General features: G+C 41.4%; 1 protein-coding gene across 4 annotated transcripts in view; it reads right to left on the minus strand.

The window, feature by feature from the left end:
* Positions 1-21,632, minus strand: part of Dtwd2 (DTW domain containing 2) — an 85,354-nt gene that overhangs the window by 39,769 nt on the left and 23,953 nt on the right. For 2 of the 4 annotated variants that reach the window (XM_006251008.4, NM_001108431.1), the window contains exons 2-4: positions 5,062-5,152; positions 1,685-1,779; positions 1,181-1,373 (exon numbers count right to left, since the gene is read on the minus strand). In XM_006251008.4, coding sequence (XP_006251070.1) covers positions 1,181-1,373; positions 1,685-1,779; positions 5,062-5,152 — 379 coding nt within the window. The remainder of the gene's footprint in view (positions 1-1,180; positions 1,374-1,684; positions 1,780-5,061; positions 5,153-21,632) is intronic. The other 2 variants (XR_005496050.1, XM_039096969.2) reach the window with 1 other exon arrangement.

The raw sequence follows: 21,632 nt of genomic DNA on the forward strand, positions 1-21,632 counted from the left end.
CTCATAAAGTAGAGAACTTTGTGAGGTGTAAAGAGAGAGTGTGTGTGTCTGCGTATACACATGGGTGTGTCTCTGTGTGTCTGTGGGGGATCTGAGTGTGCATTATTAGAAACAAGAAAGAACACATTCAGGACAAGTTAACTGTTTAACAGTTTGTATTACTTCTCACTTGTAAGAAAGGATCCCCTAAAGAAATATAGAACGGCTAAATGTAACCAGAAGAGGAAAGTGTCCACACTTTAAAGAGTAAAGAGTCTGAGGGATTTAAAAGCTACCTTTCTTTAAAGTGGCCAGAGCAGACAGCTTTACCAATTCATTCCATCTCATTTTTATGAAGGATCTAATTCTACAGGTAACTATTCTAGGCCATAGAGAAATATTTCTTCAATTTACACTGTGAAGTTGGAATATCCTTGTTTCCCAAACTTGCCAGGTATAAGTACGGAAACATGTGCACATGTGCCTTACAGTTCAGTACATTACACAGAATACAAGCTCCAGTTGCACACAGAATATCAACAGTCAGGAGAGTTCACTCCAGCAACACAAACATAATCCAATATTTCAAAACCTCTGATTATAACAAATTATGTCAAATCTGAAACAAACACACACTAAATCTTAAAAAAGATTTTGAAAAGTAAAAAAAAATAAACTATATGATGATAATAATGACGATCCCAAAAGTACCTTGCAAAAAGTTTAATCATTACTTTTAATTACTAATTAAAAGTTTAATCATAACTACTGATAATAGTTCTTATTAGTTCTGCCCCTGCCCCGCTGACACAGAGTTTCTCTGTGTAGTCCTGGCTGTCCTGGAACTCATGCTATAGACCAGGGTTGACAGGAATTCAGAGACCCATCTGCCTTTGCCGCCTTTGCCTCCCAAGTCCTGGGATTAAAGGTGTGTGCTCACACTGTCCATCTAAATATAATATTTCTTAACAAAATCATTTATACACATAAAGAGAGATAATACAATTAAAATTTTTCTATATACAAATGTAAGCATATATACTCACCTATAACATAGGCATTTCTAAATGTATATATTCATTATACTCATATACATGAATACCTCTTAATTCATATATTAAAGTACAGTGTTTTCACCAAAAGCCTAAATAGTACGTAATTATACAATACTACTTATTGTTTGTTAAAGTAGTTAGTTTACCTGTTTGGGAAGTCGGAACAAGGAATTCTTATAGAAAATGTCCTTAGCCTGGCTCCATGTACCATCAATGAGGATGATTGTGGAAGGATAAACAGGAGCGTCTAATATAAATTCTTCCAAATTAGTAGCTTCAGCCCCTGGATATAATATTAATGTACCAGAGTCCCGGCAAACAGTTGAAAGTTCAATATCTCTAAAACAATTTTTAAGAAATCTTTATTAGGTGTGGGAAAAACAAAAGTTTTACTACACTAGTGAATACCTAGGCAAAGTTCCCTCTGCCATCTAAATGAATGGAGACACTAACTCAAATGCCAATCATAGCTTCAGCTTCTGGTGGCTGGCATACTGTCTCCTCAGCACAGCTCATCATGTTCCTCTTCACTATTCCCTGCGAAGGCTTTCTCATCCAATGGCCAGTGGCCTCATTTTAACCCTCCCAAAAGAACATCTATGCAAAAAAGAACTATCATTCCCAACTGTCCAGTCAGCCAGTCCACTTACCGCTCTTCACTGAAGCGGCGGCCAATCTTGACTGTGCATTTGTCCGGGGGAAGGCATGCTGCTAGCAGAGGGACTGTGCGCAACACTTTGCTTTCCTTTAGTGAAACATTAAAGCATGGAGTTATTACCTGTGTAAGCATTCTACACCTCCCTGATGGAGCTCAGTGATAAACTGCTTGCTCATCAGGTGCAAGGACCTATGTGTCAACATCAGCACTGCAGAAAGAAAACTTCTGAGAAACATCTGGCTTCTATCTTAATATAGTTTTACAAGTGTTTTAATCATGTTTAAGAAGAGATAACATTTTTACACTTATTTAGATATATTTATAGGCTAATGGTTAGAATTATAAATTATAGGGGGAAATACTTTGTAGATATGTATGCAAATGCCATAAGGAAACCCATTATTACACATAATTAATAAATCTTAATAAGCTAAATAAATTATAAATGCATGTAAATTTGTGTTAAGCTGAATAATTTATTGATAACCTTTTTATTTCAACAGTAATTACATTTTGAACATGTCAGCTTGCATATTATAACCTGTACCTCTAGACCAAAAAAAGCAGCAAAATGCTGAAAAGATAAAACAAAGACCATGTCAAAACAACAGTCACTAATTTTGACACTTGCTAATGGCCAAATGGAACAATTTAAGGAACAAAACAAAACTAAATTCTAACCAAAATACAAAAGTCTCCATGATTTATCTGCAAAAGGGAAGTAGTTTTCTTACACAATTCTAAATTGCTGATGAAGACATGCCCACCCCAGAAAGCCTCCTCTCTCCTCCCATGTAAATGGGCTGCACTTTTGAGAATTCAAAATACCCAAGCAAAACGCTGACCACTCTCAGTAGTTTTCCTCAGCAACCTAGCTTCCACTGTTCACAACAAGCTTTCCTGTTATCATAACTCTATCATTAGCTCTATGGAGGTAGGAAGATAGCCACTGTGTTAAAGTATTTATATATGTCAAATTAAATAGTCACGAAGATTGAAAATGTCATCTTTCCCATGTATACACCCCAGTACCACCTTCAAGAAGTAATTGTTTCAACTCAGCTTTTGCTTCTGAGAATTATTTCCATATTTCCTATAATATCTGTTATAATTTTGATTTTTCAATTTTATATATTATAAACCATAAATGATCATTAGCATATACAATTCCAAGTACAACATATAAATATAATATCCATTTACTTTTCTCAACAAACCAGTAAAGAAATAGAATTTTTATTACACTTATCTTTGCAATGAGGAAACTGAAGCCCAGAGAGATGTATTACCTTGTACAAGGCTGTGGACTACATACATAGCTAATAGCATCTGAAACCCAGGCAGTCTTGCTCTAGAACACTGGCTCTTAACTTTGCAAGTATGACCTCTCCTAACAAATGAGCATTCTGAACTCACACCTTACAGCTTACTCTCAAATCTGATAATGATTTTAACTAAATCAATAAACAATGATATTTCATTATGGCTAAATACATAGTCTATATCATGCAATTTGGCAGAATGCTCCTTTCCTTTTTACTTGCTTTTGAGATAACCTCGTTTCTAAGCACTTTTTATATTCATACACCTACACTTGAAATACACATCACATCGCTTCCATGCAATCCACTCTACCACATTTCTTTCCCAAAATCTCACTCGTAGAACTCATCCAAATGGTTTCCAATCCCGTTTTCATGGGAGACCCATGAAATTGTCAAATCAGTTTATGCAAAGTAGTGTGCTAAAGTCACACATAGGAAGCCTAAATATTAAGTGAACTAAATGAAGACCAGTAAGTCCCTCTGCTGATAGGGAAATCTGTTTGGATGGTCTATCCATAAAATACAACTCTAGTAGACAGACATAATGGATCATCTAAACTGAGCACTGTGGGTTTTTAAATACATGTAAAAAAAATTCAAAATATAAAATCACCACAAATCAACTTTTAAAACTATATCTCGAAGGCTATCTACTACCTTAGGACCACTATGGAAAAATACCGTATTTGTACCATAATATGGAAACAGTATTCACTAAAATTCAGGTTTTAACCCTGTGACCAGAAAGCTACTGTTTTCTGTAAATATAAACTGTACAAGATTACAGCAACCATCCAATCACCAACAACCCACCCCACCTCATAGGGCCAAAGCATTTATATACCCTCTAAAAAGTCCTCAGAATTCCAAACGTGTCACACTATCACAGAAACTATCTGCAGCTGGCAAAACCACACTCCCTGCGCAAGACAAATCAACTGCTGTGGACAATCTGAAGCAGCCCCATATATCCCACACCTAGAACTGAAACAAAAACATATTCTCATAATATTTCTGTGTTTTCAAAGTCACAAAAGTTTCACAGATGGCACAGTACAAAGTAAATGTGTTTGTTCTAGCCACATAAAAGAAAGAAAATTTTACCTCTGTATCCATTTTGTAACTATGCCAACCAAAGTCAGTATCTACTCTAGCAAGAAAAGACATCAGGGAGCAAAGGCTATAACCAAAGTTTTAAAAGTAATCATTTGGGCTGGAGAGATGGCTCAGCTGTTAAAGGCTAGGCTCACAACCAAAAATAAAAGTAATCATTTCTCTTCAGTCTCTGTTCCACACTTTGTCTCCGTATTTCTTTCTGTAATTTTGTTCCCCCTTCTAAAAAGGACTGAAGCATCAACACTTTGGTCTTCCCTCTCCCCAATGGAGGAGTTAGAGAAAGGACTGAAGGAGCTGAAGGGGTTTACAACCCCATAAGAACAACAATACCAACCGACCAGAGCTCCCAGGGACTAAACCACCATCCAAAGAGTACACATGGGCAGACCCATGGCTCCAGCTGCGTATGTAGCAGAGGATAGCCTTGTCGGGCATTAATAAGAGGAGAGACCCTTGGTCCTGTCAAGACTCAATGCCACAGTGTAGGAGAATGTCAGGGTGGGAAGGCGGGAGGGAGTGGGTGGGTGGGTGGAGGAGCACCCTCATAGAAGAAGGGGGAGGGTGGATGGAATAGCGGGTTTCTGGAGGGAAAACTGGGAAAGGGGATAAAATTTGAAATGTAAACTTAAAAAATGTCTAATAAAAGAAAAAAGTAATCATTTTTCTGAGTTCTTTATTCAAAAAGTTGAATATTTATATCATGTAAATCTGGGGGGTGTTCTGAATCTTCACCCTATAATAGAATCATATGAACCATTTTGTCTCAAGCATCTACTATCATCTAATAGACAAAAAGCTTTCAAAATATAAAATACACCTATCATCAATAATGGTCTTTCTGAACACTATGGAGCCGTGAGGAACGACCATACTGACGTGTCTACTCTGGTGAACTCAATCTTTCACCTGAAGGTACTGTTTAACTCACCTCTGCTGGATGCTGGATTATGTACAAGTGGGTGGAGATCTGGAGTGGACGAACTGGCAGATATGGACATAAGCACACTTTCTGGGGACGGCTAAAAAAGAAAAAGAGGAAAAAAAAAAACCAGTGAATTTTAAAATGTGATATAACATCATCCTAATACGCCAGTCAATGCCATGCCATGTTTTATAACTAAAGAGGTTTACTAAAGCTACATAAATTCAACATGAAACACCATTAATGAATTAAGGCGATACTTTAGACATGAAAATTATGAAAGAGATTTAAGTAAATTCTTCTGCATCCAGAGATTCTGGGCTGGGCAGTACACCACACTGCAGTGGTCTGGCACTTGTTAGCACTTACAAAGCCATAGATTTGAACCACCACAAGACAAATTTAATTGGTTAATATTAACGTTAAAGAATATTAATAAATATTTTAAGGAGCCGTATTGGATTTGGGCCTGGCCGTTTTGTGACTGTGTAGCTCAAAGTGGCTACGTGACTCTTGGCCACACATACTCCTCTAAGATGACTGCCATAAAGCTTCAAGATTGTGGGACAAAAGCCTCTCCCATGAATTTACGGCACAGGAAGATAACATTCACGGGATGCTTCAGCCTAAGCAAAAATCAGTTATCTCCTGAGTCAACACCCAGTGTCTCCACTGCCTGACCTCATCATCTACCGCCTGACCTCTTGCCTCCAGCTATCACTGCCTATATCCTCATCTCCCTCTCCTTCGTGTTTCACAAAGGTCACTCCCCCTACCTGAAAGCCTTAAAAGCTGTAACGTTCATCCCAATAAACGAGATCTTGACAACAGAACTTTTGCTTGGTCTCCTTCTTCTCTTCACCCCCATTTGACCCACAGGTAGAAGGCCTCTTCGGGACCCTGAATAACTGGGTCCCCGCTGGGCGGAGGCAAGTAGCGCCCAAACAGGGCATCGCTTCCCTCGTTACTTCCCATCAATACTATAACCAGCTTAGTGAAGCCATAGATAAGGATATTGCTGAATTAAGAGATGGATTAGCTAACTTAAAAGACTCAATTGCCTCCTTGTCTGAAGTAGTCTTACAAAATAGAAAAGGCATTCTACCTGTGGGTCAAATGGGGGTGAAGAGAAGAAGGAGACCAAGCAAAAGTTCTGTTGTCAAGGACTCGTTTATTGGGGTGAATGTTACAGCTTTTAAGACTTTCAGGTAGGAGGAGTGACCTTTGTGAAACACGAAGGAGAGGGAGATGAGGATATAGGCAGTGATAGCTGGAGGCAAAGAGGTCAGGCGGTAGACGATGAGGTCAGGCAGTGGAGACACCAGGTGTTGACTCAGGAGATAACTGATTTTTGCTTAGGCTGAAGCATCCCGTGAATGTTATCTTCCTGTGCCGTAAATTCATGGGAGAGGCTTTTGTCCCACAATCTTGAAGCTTTATGGCAGTCATCTTAGAGGAGTATGTGTGGCCAAGAGTCACGTAGCCACTTTGAGCTACACAGTCACAAAACGGCCAGGCCCAAATCCAATACGGCTCCCTACATCTCCCCCATTATTCTTTTTTAAAAAAAACCATTAGGTGGAAGTAGTGGTCTGAGAGAGATCAGACATGCCTCACAGAGTACCCAGCTCAGCCATGGCGAGCCACTCTTGCAGTTAGGACTGCACCCCAAAGGCTAGGAATGAACTTATGCTGTAACACACCGTTCTGGGCTATACGTGTGTGTTTTTTGGGGGAAGAAACTGGGCAGAGGAGCATTTGACTGGCCCATACGTTTAAACGGGGTGTAGCCACCTCTGTCTTAGGATCGACCTCTCGAAACCCAGCCTTATCCGTCATAGGATCACCTTGTCGCCCTCAAGGTTCCATGTCTTAGATTGGTCAAGGGTCAGAGGAAGTTGCCTGTCACTGAGGATAGCTACATTGGGTCATCTTTTTATTCCTCTTACTTGAGCCCAGGGGCGAAAGGGTAGGGGCCAGACGGCATTAATTTAGGAGATTGTGGAAAAATATTAGTAGAAAAAGTAGTCACAAGGTCACCAGGCCCTTTTCGTTCATGAAGCAATACTTTTTTCTTTTCATATCAAGAACAGAACTCAGGAGTCCCCCATCCCCCCCAAAAGAAGGACTAGAGGCAGGAAAAAAATTGCAGTCTGAGGTCCTAATATGACAAGAAATAAATTTCAGGAGAGAAAGGAAAAACAAAAGTAAGTAAGTCCATTATCTATAACAATAAATTAGGAAACCTCTAATCTTAGTGAGTGAGAAAATGAAAAACAATAACCTAGCCAAACAAAGGAAGAACCAACAAATTACAGGATTTAGCAAACATCTCACAGTAACAACCTTACATGTAAATTGATTCAACTCTTACCAGTAAAGAGACATGAACTGGATGCCTGGATTAAAAGCCTAGATCTAACCGTCTGATGTCTCCAAAACACATATCCCATTGGGAAAACACCCACAGACTGAGAGGCAAAGGATTAAAAATAGTATCAAGAACAGAAGCCAAGAACATGGCTGGTATCTGGTAAAAGAGACCCGAACCAAAATTAGCCAGATGAGTTAAGGCCACCACATATTAATAAAGGAAGTAATTAACTAAGCAAAGAGAGCAATTGTAAATATATCCACATTTAACATTGGAGTCACAATGTCATTCTTCATTGAACTAGAAACCAAAAGATCCCAAGATTCACAAACCAACTCAAATAGCCACAATAGTTTTAGATTAATTTATTTTATGTGTGATATGTTATCTCTCTGCTGGTGAAATGAACCAATTCAAGTCAGATTAGAATATATTAAAGGCAGGTTTATTGGGAAGCTGCTCTTGGGCAAGTTCACTGGCCCCAAAGATTGAATCCAGGGGAGTCACCATGGGGAAAAGAGGTGAGGGGAGAGAAAGAAAGGGCTGTAGTGCAGAGGACAGGATGAGGAGAGAAGAGACATGGCAGACCAAAATGTCTGGATTAAATAGAGAAGAGCCTCTGGGGAAGGGAAGGACAACCCAACCCCTGGGCTGGAAAGTTCATGGTTGGGGACAGGGTAAGCCACATAGGGACTGAGGGATGCTGGAAGAGCCTGGAGGCCATCCATGCCTGCTTTACTATGTAAAATATGCACCTGTCCCTTGTCCCAGGGGCTGAAACCAAACCCATGTTGTCTGTATTTATGTCTATGTACCACATGGTGCCTTCAGAGGCCAGAAGAGACTGTTGGACTCTGGAACCTGAGTTAGAGACAGTTTTTAGTCCCCATGTGGGTTCTGGGAATTGAACCTGCACCCAACACAAGAACAAGTGCTTTTAACTGCTGAGCTATCTCTTCAATCCCAACCACATAAGTCTTAAACAGAAAAGGCAATATTGATGGTTATCAAAATTACAGGCCTCAAACCATATTACAAAGCCACAGACAATAACACAACTAGCCTTGTAGAAGCACAAAAACAGACACGGCCAACAGAACAGAATTGAGAACCCATAGACAAGCCTACAGGTCAATAGCCATTTAATCTTTTACAAAAGAGACATAAACATACAGTGGGAAAAAAGGTCAGCCTCTTCACAAATAATCCTGCTAAAACAGGATGCTGTGATTTTAAATAATGAAACTAAACTTGTTGCTTTGTCCCTAAATGCAAAATACATCAAAGACTCTCATTAAACCTAAGAATGAGAGTGCTAGAGAAAAATATAAGCATATGTAAGGGTCCTCCGTAATGAACTCAAATAGCACAGGAAATGGCCCAAGAACTCTTGAGGAATTTTAATCCAGCAACATGGCTGCCCTGATCACATCCAAGACCTTCTAGGTCTGTGTGATCCAGCTGGAATACAGACACTCCCTACTGCACACCTTAAATCCCAAATAACAATGCCTAATTGAGGGGCAGACAACATGACAAATCAGAGAAGGATTTGACCAAATGAGTCAGAAACAGAATACACCCAACTGAGGAGAAAAGCTATTGAAGAGCAGTACAGGGAGAGTGAAGGGGCTCATCAGTTCAATCCGTCCAATGAGAGGTCAGCGGGTTGGGAGTCAGCACAGTGAGTGCAGTACAGTGGAGCTGAGTTCATTCCTGAGTTTATGCAGTTCAGTGCAGGCCAGGAGAGGCTGTTGAAGCAGGTGAATAAAGAAGGAGCCAGGAAATTAGAATAAATGGCCTATAGAGTTAGTTTGAGGCCAAGCAGAGCAATTCAGTGAGAAGATGAGAGAAGCCAGTTTCAGTCAGTCATCTTGGAGAAGAGTTTAAGCCAGAAAAAACTGAGTTAACCCAGCCAGTCAGAATTCAGAAAGAACTAGAAAGGGTGAGCTTATTCAACAGAAGGCTTCTGAGACATAAAGTAAATAAAAGTTACTTTTACAAAGAACTGACGACTTGGACTACACAAAGTTAAAAGCTTCTCCACAGCAGAGAAAATAAGCAGAGTTAAGAGTGAAACTACAGAACAAATCTTTGACAATTAAACATGTGACTGGGAGTTAATATCTATAATCGATAAATAAATCAAATTAAAAAAATACATCATCCAATAAGCAAATGGACAGAATGAGGTGAATAAACGATTTTCAGAGGAGAAATACAAATGACCAATAAACCCTTGAAGAGTGCTTACAGCCATGTGATATTTACAGTAGTAAACAAGTGAATTCCCTTCAGTATACTTACACAGGACTGAGCACTGTCATATCTTACCTCTACTTAAGTGCTATGCTTTTACTAAACTAGAGTACAGGTAAACTGGTTGAATAGCTATTATAGCAACCAACTCCTTCAACTCCTACTGTCTTCATGTTTCTATTGCTACAACTGAACACCATGATCAAAAAGCAAATTGGGGAAAAAAGAGGGTTATACAGCTTAGACCTCCACAATGCTATTCATCACCAAAGGAAGTCAGAATAGGAACCCAAATAGGTCAGGATCCTGGAGACAGGAGCTGATGCAGAGGCCATAGAGGAGTGCTACTTAGTGGCTTGCTTCCCCTGGCTTGCTCAGACTGTTTTCTTATAGAACCCAAAACCAAAAAGCCTAGGGGTGGCCCCATCCACAAAGGGCTGGGCCCTCCCACATTGATCACTAATTGAAAACAATGCCTTACTGCTGATTGTCATGAAGGCCTTTCCTCGACTGAGGTTCCTTCCTCTCTAATGACTCTAACTTGTGTCAAGTTAACCCAAAACCAGCCAGGACACCTACTAAAGACATTATCTGGATCCGAGCTTCTCAAACTATGGGACACTAACCAATATGAAATAAAGTATCTCAATGAGTGAGTCACGCTGCAGACCACCCAGGGGAGTGTGTCAGCAGAGGGACCAAGGCTTGGATTTCAGGTAGAGAACGGATTCGGCGTGACAGACAGACACAAACTCGAGGTGTGTGCTTCTGCAAAAAGCTTTACTTCTTGGCATAGATTTAAGCAGTTAGAACAGGTACATCATAGTTGGCAATCATCCAGCTCTTATTCATCACCCCACCAATGTCCCTTGCAAGGAGGAAAGCTAAACATACAGTCTAGGAAACAGTTCTCAACTGCAAACAATAGTTTAAAAAACTGCAATTATACTGCCAGCTCTGTGGGCACCAGGTATGCATTCATCATTTATCTTTGTCATAATAAAGTTTAAACTCTATATTTATGGCCCCTCAGATTAGTAAGGAAACTTTTGTAACCATAGTTAACTCTTGCTAAGTTTGTTTAACTTGTTGGAACTTGTCTATGATCTTTCTAAAAGAATCGTTACTATTTTGAATCAGGTTAAACAAAACTTTTTCAAAAGGGAGAAAAGGCTTTTCTGGAGCAGTCATGTTGTTAGTAACTGTAATTAATTTCTCTCCTATTTGCTGGGAACTAATAGGTGCAGCAACTTAATTCATTGAAGCCGTTGAGTTTATCAGGATCATGATGGTGTGAGACGTTTCCGTCTCTGAACTTTCAGTTCCTGAGACATCTAAAGGTACATGACCATCTTCCCACACTGCTATATTCTTAAAATCAGATATTGCTGACAGGCTTAAAGTTGCTAAGATCACCAAGGCTAGAACACAGAAGGCACCTCCACCACAAGCATAGACCCCAGTCATCATCTTTTTGTAGGGAGACGGCCAGGACCTCTAGGAGGTCAAGCCATTCTAGACACATGCCTCTGTTCTGCATAGAAACGAAGCACAAGAGCTTCGTGTCACACAGACTCTACTGGAGTGGGTGTGACAACTCACAAAAAAAATCTGGAAACAACAAATGTCCTGGTGGTGCAATGAACAAAAATTAATCAAAATCAAACATGTAACAAACCTGAGGTGTGTCTGGCAGCACTTGCCCGAATCACATTGCAGTTCTGAACACACAACACACATACTTTGCATGCACTTGCTATTATACAATACAAAACCAACAAACAACTCCTTAAAATACCAGTCAAGGCAGCTCTGAGGTCTGCTGCCTGGCTCCCTTCTTCCGAGTTTCTCACATCTGTGACAAGCACATCGGGTGGCGGTGGCGCTGGGGAGGCCCAGGTTTGATGTCTCGAGGCATCGCAGAAGGAAAGGAGAATAAGCTCTGGACCCCTTCCAGAGTGATATGGATCAGACACATACAACAAGGTCCTCTTGCCTGATTCAATGGACGTAGTAAGAACTTCAGTCAAGCCCTGAGCCTTCTAAACCTACAGAGACTAGATAACAGTAAAGCAAGCCATAGGCCAATTGTTGGGCAGAAGGTACCAGCAGGATTTCCTGATCCCTGGAGGAAAAGGGAGACACAAGGAAGGAAAGAAGAAGCTTTTGCCATGCTTTGGAGGAACAAGAACCCAGCCGCCATGTGATATCTCTGGATGAGCTGGGTTCTACGGCCTCTAGTACAGCATGTGTAGGGAGCGGCGCGGTAAAACAAAGATGGCGCCGACATCCAGCCCCGTCTGGATGTAAACAACTTATCGCACATGCGCAGGTTTGTCCCCTTGCTAGGGCGGCCGTAGGATAATGAGGTGATCCGGCGCCCACCTGTGGTGAACAATAGTACTGCGCATGCGCAGGTTTGCACCTGGCGTCAATCTGGCCGGTGTGGTACCATGCTAATGGGATGGTTCATGCTGCACCAATCTCTGGAGGACAAGTAGCTGGGGTGATAGTGGGGTGATTCGTGCTCCGCCAATCCCTGAAAGATAATTAGCATACGACCACAGCCTGTTGTGTATATAAGGCGAGCGCCTTTGCCACTCGTGGTCCCCGTATCAGCAAAGAGGTGGTCCTGCAATAAAGGCTGTTGAGAAGAATCCGACCGTGTTGTGTCTTCCTTGCCGGCCGAGGTGGGCTCGACAAGTGGTGGTCCATATGGAGACCCAAGGACATCCTCTGGATTCAGAACTCTTCAGATCCAGGACGGCGATGTCAGAAAGTTCCCAGTAAGAGATGATAAAGTTCTCTGGAGGTAAGCAGAGACGATGAAAGCCTTGGGTTAGAGGCTAAAAGGTCTGTAGTCTGCAGCAATGTTGTTTCCAATTGATCCTTTGTGGGTAGGACTTATAATTTTGTTTCTTTTCTTCTTTGTGTTGTGGATTTGCTTTCTTTTGAATTGACACCGTCCTGGACGGGAGTGCATTTGCTGGGAATAGCCAACAAGTGCTAGGCTATGAAGTCAGGTGTAAACAAACACGCCAGCCCACCCTGCTCGTAAAACCGCTCGCAAATAAGTTCATTGAGTATGGGAAGCTCACATTCCAGCCCACTCCTGACAGCTCTCCAGGAGCTCCTTAATCGGCGTAAGTTCAAAATTGAAAGGAAAATCCTGTCGAGCTTTCTTGATGAATGCGATTGTTGTGCTCCATAGTTTATAGTATCGGGATCTCTTACCTTGCAAGCATGGGACAAATTGGGAAAAGATCTGGATAAAGAAGCCACAGAGGGCAAGCTTAAGCCCGGATCAAAGCCTCTTTGGCGAATGGTCTGTGCCTGCTTACAGGATAAATGATGTGAGGAAGTCGTTAGGACAGGTCAGAAAATCCTTGCAGAGCAACAAGAAAGTATGTCAGAGGGAGAAAAGGTCCGGAAGGAAGAAATGAAAAGGAGACAAAAGGAACAGAGAGAAGGCAGAGATTAAAAAGGGGGGGATAATCAGGACCAGGAAACAAATAAGATATATCCCTCTTTAAAAGCCTTGACCTTAGGAATGTCAGATGATTCAGAGCTTAGTGAGGATGATGAGGCTGATCTCGAGGAAGAGGCTGCTCAGTATGAGAGAGAGAGATATGATCCAGACTGGCCACATGCTAACGCCACATGGCAACGAGGCAGACAATTAGGCAAGAAATCACCAACGGCACCTCCGTATAACCCTCAACATAAAAGCATGGTGAAGCCTGCAAAAGGTACTTCCTTTTGCCCAGAGGTGTGGAAAGAGATGGGATTAAGTTTTCCAGTATTTTTGGACGCCAACAGGCATCGGTATCATGAACCCATTGATTTTAAGACTATAAAGCAATTGGCAGAATCGGTTAGAAACTATGGGGTCAGTGCAGCTTTTGTTGTGGCTCAAGTTGAGGCTATTGCTAGATATTGCCTCACCCCTGGGGATTGGGGGAGTCTGGCTAAAGCCTGCCTCTCCTCAGGTCAATACTTGGATTGGAAATCTTACCTTTATGAATATGCTAATACTCAGGCCGCCATTAATCTGGCCTCAGGAGTAGACCCTCAGAGACATTGGGATGCTGACATGCTATTGGGTCTAGGGAGATTCTCTCTGGACCAGACTGGTTATCCAGAACAAGTTTATAGCCAAATTAATGCAATAGCCATCAAGGCATGGAAAGCACTGCCTAATAGGGGCGCAGTCTCCGGGAACCGTACGAAGATTCTGCAAGGGCCCACAGAGCCTTTTTCAGACTTTGTGGCCCACATGGTAGAGGGCGCTACCAAGATCTTCGGAGACCCTGATACAGCCATGCCTCTCATTAAGCAGCTAGTGTATGAACAATGTACAAAAGAATGTAGAACTGCTATAACACCATACAAACATAAAGGTTTAGAAATTTGGATGAAAGTCTGCAAGGAACTGGGAGGACCATTGACTAATGCTGGCCTAGCAGCAGCTGTGGTACAATTAGGGAAAACCGCCACCACAGATACCTGTTTCCAATGTGGCCATAAAGGGCATTATCGAAAACAGTGTCCTGAAAGGAGTAGGGGGAAAATTAGCAATAGACCCAAGCAGCCTGGACTATGTCCACGGTGTAAGAAGGGCAAATGAGTGTCGATCTGTGAAGGACTTGGATAGCCGACCCCTATCAACAGGATATGGTGGTGCACGACCAAAATACGGACAACGGGGCCCATGTCCCCAGGGCCCTCAAATATATGGGGCTCTGCAGGGCGACCGACAGGGACAGGACAAACAGAGGTCTTGGCCTTTCCTTCGCCACCTGAAGAACCGAGGAGAGCCGCTAAAGGCTCCGCAGGACTAGACCTTCACTCCACCACCAGACTCGTACTAACCCCCCAAATGGGAGTGCAGCCTGTAGACACAGATTTTAGAGAACCCCTCCCTAAAGATACAGTTGGGCTATTGTTGGGACGCTCCTCCTCTGCCCTGAAAGGTTTACAGATTGTGCCCGGAGTAATTGACCCTGATTACTTAGGCACAGTAAAAGTGCTGGAAGCCCCCCCCCCCCCCAGGGAATTGCTGCCATTTCCCCTGGAGACAGAATCGCTCAAATGCTGCTTCTGCCTAGCTTGCATAAGCGCTTTCCTGCTGAAAATAGAATCAGAAGGGACAGAGGCTTGGGATCTACAGGTTCCCGATTTGCCTTTATCTCATTGGAACTGGGTGATCGTCCAATGTTAACATTGACTGTGGAGGGACGATCATTCCTTGGCCTGTTGGACACTGGAGCGGATCATAGTATTATCTCTGCTCATGACTGGCCACCTAGGTGGCCTACGCAAACATCATCTCAGGCCCTACGTGGTCTAGGGTACGAAATGGCTCCTTTAATAAGCTCCAAAGAATTGACATGGAAGGATACAGAAGGGAGATCAGGAAAGATTACTCCCTATGTTATAGACATTCCAGTAACGCTGTGGGGCAGAGATGTTTTGATAAATCTAGACATGAGACTGACAAATGATTACTCCCCGCAAGTCAAGGATATGATGGCAAAAATGGGCTACGTGCCTAGAAAGGGTCTGGGAAAAAACTTACAAGGACGAGTTGACCCAGTACTGTCGAAACAAAAACAAGACAGGATGGGTTTGGGTTTTTTCTAGGGGCCATTAAGGGGGGAATACCCATTACGTGGAAAAGAGGAGCCTGTGTGGGTTCCTCAATGGCCTCTATCCTCTGAAAAATTAATTGTATTCGAACAATTACAATTACAATTAGGACATATTGAACCATCCAGATCACCTTGGAATACGCCCATATTTGTTATTAAGAAAAAATCAGGAAAATGGCGATTATTTCATGATTTAAGAGCTATTAATTCTCAGATGCAAATAATGGGTCCCATACAGAGAGGTTTACCATTACTCTCCAGCATTCCTGCTGATTGGCCTATTATTATTATTATTGATATTAAAGATTGCTTTTTTTCCATCCCTCTTGCCCCGCAAGATAGCGTTCGATTTGCATTTACTTTGCCCTCTATGAATAATGAAGAGCCTGATAAGCACTATCAGTGGGTAGTCTTGCCTCAAGGTATGGCAAATAGCCCTACTATGTGTCAACTTTATGTAGGACAAGCCCTACAGCCTGTACGTGACCAATTCCCAAAATTAAGAATAATTCATTTTATGGATGATATTTTGCTTTCCGCTAAAGATTGTGGCACCCTAGAAGCGGCCTATAGAAAAGTGGTTAAGGTGCTTGAAAACAATCAATTGTTCATAGCACCTGAAAAGGTTCAAATAGGCCAAATGAGGGAATATCTAGGAACTAAAATCACTCCTCATAGTATTTCCCCTCAGAAAATTGAATTACGAAAAGATCATTTAAAAACATTAAATGACTTTCAAAAATTACTAGGAAGCATAAATTGGATTCAACCCTATATTAAAATGCCCAATGTAGATTTGCAACCACTCTATGAGATCCTGAAAGGGGATTCCCAGCTTACTTCACCCCATGCTTTAACCAAGGAAGCACGATTATCCTTGAGGAAAGTAGAAGAAAAACTAGAAAAGGCAATGCTAAGAAGGTACAAGGAAAAGGAAGATCTCCTTTTGTGTATACTAAAAACCTTTCGTCAGCCTACAGGAGTGCTATGGCAACAAGGACTGCTTCTTTGGATTTATCCCCATATTTCTCCTAATAAGACCCTTGAATATTATTACCCTTCTGCTGTTGCACAGCTTGCTGTGTTAGGCTTTAAATCTTGTATTCAGCATTTTGGTATTTTACCCAAGAAAATTATTATACCATATACTACTGCTCAGATGGAAACATTGTGTGCCTTGATAGATGATTGGGCCATATTATGCTGTAGTTTTGATGGAGAGTTTGACAATCATTATCCTAAGGATCCTTTGCTACAATTTTTTACTGAACATCCAGTGATTTTTCCTAAGATCACTGCCTCTGAGCCTTTCTCTGGAGCGTTAGGGTAACCCAATGACGGTAAGGCTGAGTTTGGATGAGAACGACCTAAGACAGGAGCCATGACAAGATTAACGTGACACCCAGATCTAGACCAGTCATTTTATTAAACAAAAAAGGGGCAGATGTAGGGAGCGGCGCGGTAAAACAAAGATGGTGCCGACATCCAGCCCCGTCTGGATGTAAACAACTTATCGCACATGCGCAGGTTTGTCCCCTTGCTAGGGTGGCCGTAGGATAATGAGGTGATCCGGCGCCCACCTGTGGTGAACAACAGTACTGCGCATGCGCAGGTTTGCACCTGGCGTCAATCTGGTTGGGGCGGGCGGTACCATGCTAATGGGGTGGTTCATGCTGCACCAATCTCTGGAGGACAAGTAGCTGGGGTGATAGTGGGGTGATTCGTGCTCCGCCAATCCCTGAAAGATAATTAGCATACGACCACAGCCTGTTGTGTATATAAGGCGAGCGCCTTTGCCACTCGTGGTCCCCGTATCAGCAAAGAGGTGGTCCTGCAGTAAAGGCTGTTGAGAAGAATCCGACCATGTTGTGTCTTCTTTGCCGGCTGAGGTGGGCGCGACAAGCATGAGACCAGTTGACTGATGAGACTGACACCATGTAGAGTCCAGATTCTCTAACTGTATATTCAACTACATATGACAACCAAATATGAGTGTGGTGAAGATGGTGGTGATACCAAACATACCTGAAAGTGCAAGAGGTGGTAGCAGACGATTCCTGCCTCAAGAAATTGATTCAGGACGACATGTCAGATGGATCTCAGGTGTCTGCAGAAGCATGCACCACCATGTGGCAGCACCTGGCTTCCCAGCAGCTGTGGTTCTATACTGTGCATGCCATCACTGTGTGCATACCATCGCGGTATGCATGCCATCGCGGTGTGCATGCCATCACTGTGTGCATGCCATCACTGTGTGCATGCCATCATGGTGTGCATGCCATCACGGTGTGCATGCCATCACTGTACGCACCACCAGCACACACTGTCTGGAACACCTGTGCTCAGACTCAGGTTGTAGTTTTCACAGAACATGCATGGTTTCCTGTCTTTATAGCAGTGTAATGGAAAATTAAAAATTCATATTTTCCTAGCATCATTCCTCACCATGCATCACATTAGTGATTTTTTTTTGGTTATGCTTAGCATTTTAAATGTCTTTGAGTTACTGGTTTGCATTTCATGAACAAAGAATCAGTCAGTGTATCTATGCTGGAGAGTATAAGACTGAGTATCCAACAACTTCTGAGTTGTCCTCACATGTACTTCCTTCATTTAATACCATGTTTTTACAGTATTAAAAATTATGAAGTCTAAACATTAATTGTGAAAGTGGTGAAGTTGGCCCATGTCCTCCCTTTTCAAACATTGAGATAAGAAGTAATAAGCCTTCCTGTCAAAACAAATGAATTGCTTTAAGGCAAATTAGCTTCTAACTTATCAAGGAATGTTTGAATTGTTGCCTATTTTGTATTCCTGTATGTCAGAGACTGCATGAAATTTTCTTAATCACAAGGGGAAAGAGCTTAAGCAGTCCTTGTATACATGATGACTAGTAACCAAAAGCAGATGATAGTAATCCCAAATGAAGAAACCACCTGACCACAAACAGTGGCCATGCAGCTGACCTGAGTCTGCTCATGGCCTGTATTCTGTGATGCCCACAGCATTATGTGCTTGTAGGACCAGCCACTTTTCTTTGCACATTCTCCAGAAGACATCTTGAGCTACTCAGAAGAGCCAATTTCCTATTTGTGGACATCGTCAAGCCTCCTAGTCCTCAGCTTCTCTAAGAACCCTGAGAACTATGCCTCTCTGCTACCCAGCACCTGCTTCTTTATTTTTTACCTTTGCCCCTGCCCTTTCAGAGAACCTTTCCTCCCTTTGTCTCTGGTGCTCCATGGTGACGTCTCCCACTGCAGGGTACATCTGAATGCTTGGCTTGCGGTTCCATCTGGATATGGAGATAGCACCTGACTGTGTTGCACAACCTGGCCTCCCATTCCTAGTCTCAGGAGACTCTCTTGCTTCAGTCTCCCAAGTGCTGTGATGATATATGAGTGCCGGCATGTTGGTGAAAAATAGGTTTGAACAATCACTATTCCTTAATATCTCTCAACATCAATAAACTCAACTCCCCAATAAAAAGACAAAGATTAACAAACTAGATATGCAATGAGGATCCTGCATTCTGCTGCCTACAGGAAACACACCTCAGAGACAAAAACAGAAACTACCTCAGAGTAAAAGGCTGGAAAACAACTTTCCAAGCAAATAGTCTGAAGAAGCAAGATGGAGTAGCCATTCCAGTATCGAATAAAATCGATTTTCCATCAAAAGTCATGAAAAAAGATAAGGAAGGACACTTCATATTCATCAAAGGAGAAATTCACCAAAATGGACTCTCAATCCTAAATATCTATGCTCAAAATACAAGGGCACCTACATACATAAAAGAAACCTTACTAAATATCAAAGCACACATTGCACCTCACACAATAATAGTAGGAGATTTCAACACCCCACTCTCAATGGACAGATCATGGAAAAAGAAATTAAACAGAGACATAGACAGACTAAGGGAAGTCATAAACCAAATGGACTTAACAGGTATTAATAGAACATTCTATCCTAAAACAAAAGAATATACCTTCTTCTCACCACCTCATGGTACTTTCTCCAAAATTGACCATATAATTGGTCATATAACAGGCATCAATGGATACAGAAAGATATAAATAATCCCATGCGTCCTACCAGACCACCATGGGCTAAAGCTGGTCTTCAAAAACAATAAGGGAAGAACGCCCACATATACATGGAAGTTGAACAATGTTCTACTCAATGATAACCTGCTCAAGAAAGAAATTAAAGACTTCTTAGAATTTAATGAAAATGAAGGTACAACATACCCAAACTTATGGGACACAATGAAAGCTGTGCTAAGGGAAAACTCATACCTCTGAGTGCCTGTAGAAAGAAATAGGAGAGACCATATATCAGCAGCTTGACAGCACACCTAAAAGCTCTAAAACAAAAAGAAGCAAATACACCCAGGAGGAGTTGAAGACAGGAAATAATCAAACCCAGAGCTGAAATCAACCAAATAGAAACAAAAAGGACCATAGAAAGAATCAACAGAACCAAAAGTTGGTTCTTTGAGAAAATCAACAAGATAGAGAAACCCTTAACCAGACTAACGAGAAGACACAGAGAGTGTGTCCAAATTAACCAAATCAGAAATGAAAAGGGAGACATAACCACAGAATCAGAGGAAATTCAAAAAATCATCAGATCCTACTACAAAAGCCTATATTCAACAAAACTTGAAAATCTGCAGGAAATAGACAATTTTCTAGACAGATACCAGGTATCGAAGTTAAATCAGGAACAGATAAACCATTTAAACAACCCCATAACTCATAAAGAAATAGAAGCAGTCATTAAAGGTCTCCCAACCAAAAAGAGCCCAGGTCCAGATGGGTTCAGTACATAATTCTATCAGACCTTCATAGAAGACCTCATACCAATACTACCCAAACTATTCCACAAAATTGAAACAAATGGAGCGCTACCGAATTCCTTCTATGAAGTCACAATTACTCTTATACCTAAACCACACAAAGACCCAACAAAGAAAGAGAACTTAAGACCAATTTCCCTTATGAATACCGACGCAAAAATACTCAATAAAATTCTTGCAAACCGAATCCAAGAGCACATTAAACAATCATTCATCATGATCCAGTAGGCTTCATCCCAGGCATGCAGAGAAAGTTTAATATACGGAAAACTATCAACATAATCCATTATATAAACAAACTGAAAGATAAAAACCACATGATCATTTCATTACATGCTGAGAAAGCATTTGACAAAATTAAACACCCCTCCATGATAAAAGTCCTGGAAAGAAAAGGAATTCAAGGCCCATACCTAAACATAGTAAAAGCCATATACAGCAAACCAGTTGCTAACATTAAACTAAATGAAGAGAAACTTGAAGCAATCCCACTAAAATCAGGGACTAGACAAGGCTGCCCACTCTCTCCCTACTTATTCAATATAGTTCTTGAAGTTCTAGCCACAGCAATCAGACAACAAAAGGAGATCAAGGGATACAGATTGGAAAAGAAGTCAAAATATCACTATTTGCAGATGATATGATAGTATATTTAAGTGATCCCAAAAGTTCCACCAGAGAACTACTAAAGCTGATAAACAACTTCAGCAAAGTGTCTGAGTATAAAATTAACTCAAATAAATCAGTAGCCTTCCTCTCCACAAAAGAGAAACAAGCCGAGAAAGAAATTAGGGAAATGACACCCTTCATAATAGACCCAAATAATATAAAATACCTCGGTGTGACTTTAACCAAGCAAGTAAACGATCTGTATGATAAGAACTTCAAGCCTCTGAAGAAAGAAATTGAAGATGATCTCAGAAGATGGAAAGATCTCCCATGCTCATGGATTGACAGGATTAATATAGTAAATATGGCCATTTTACCAAAAACAATCTACAGATTCAATGCAATCCCCATCAAAATACCAATCCAATTCTTCAGAGAGTTAGACAGAACAATTTGCAAATTCATCTGGAATAATAAAAAGCCCAGGATAGCTAAAACAATCCTCAACAATAAAAGGACTTCTGGGGGAATCACTATCCCTGAACTCAAGCAGTATTACAGAGCAATAGTGATAAAAACTGCATAGTATTGGTACAGAGACAGACAGATAGGCCAGTGGAATAGAATTGAAGACCCAGAAATGAACCCACACACCTATGGTCACTTGATTTTTGACAAAGGAGCCAAAACCATCCAATGGAAAAAAGATAGCATTTTCAGCAAATGGTGCTGGCTCAATTGGAGGTCAGCATGTTGAAGAATGCAGATTGACCCATGCTTATCACCCTGTACAAAGCTTAAGTCCAAGTGAATCAAGGACCTC

The sequence above is a fragment of the Rattus norvegicus genome, chromosome 18 (assembly GCF_036323735.1).
Source record: "Rattus norvegicus strain BN/NHsdMcwi chromosome 18, GRCr8, whole genome shotgun sequence".
Taxonomy (NCBI): domain Eukaryota; kingdom Metazoa; phylum Chordata; class Mammalia; order Rodentia; family Muridae; genus Rattus; species Rattus norvegicus.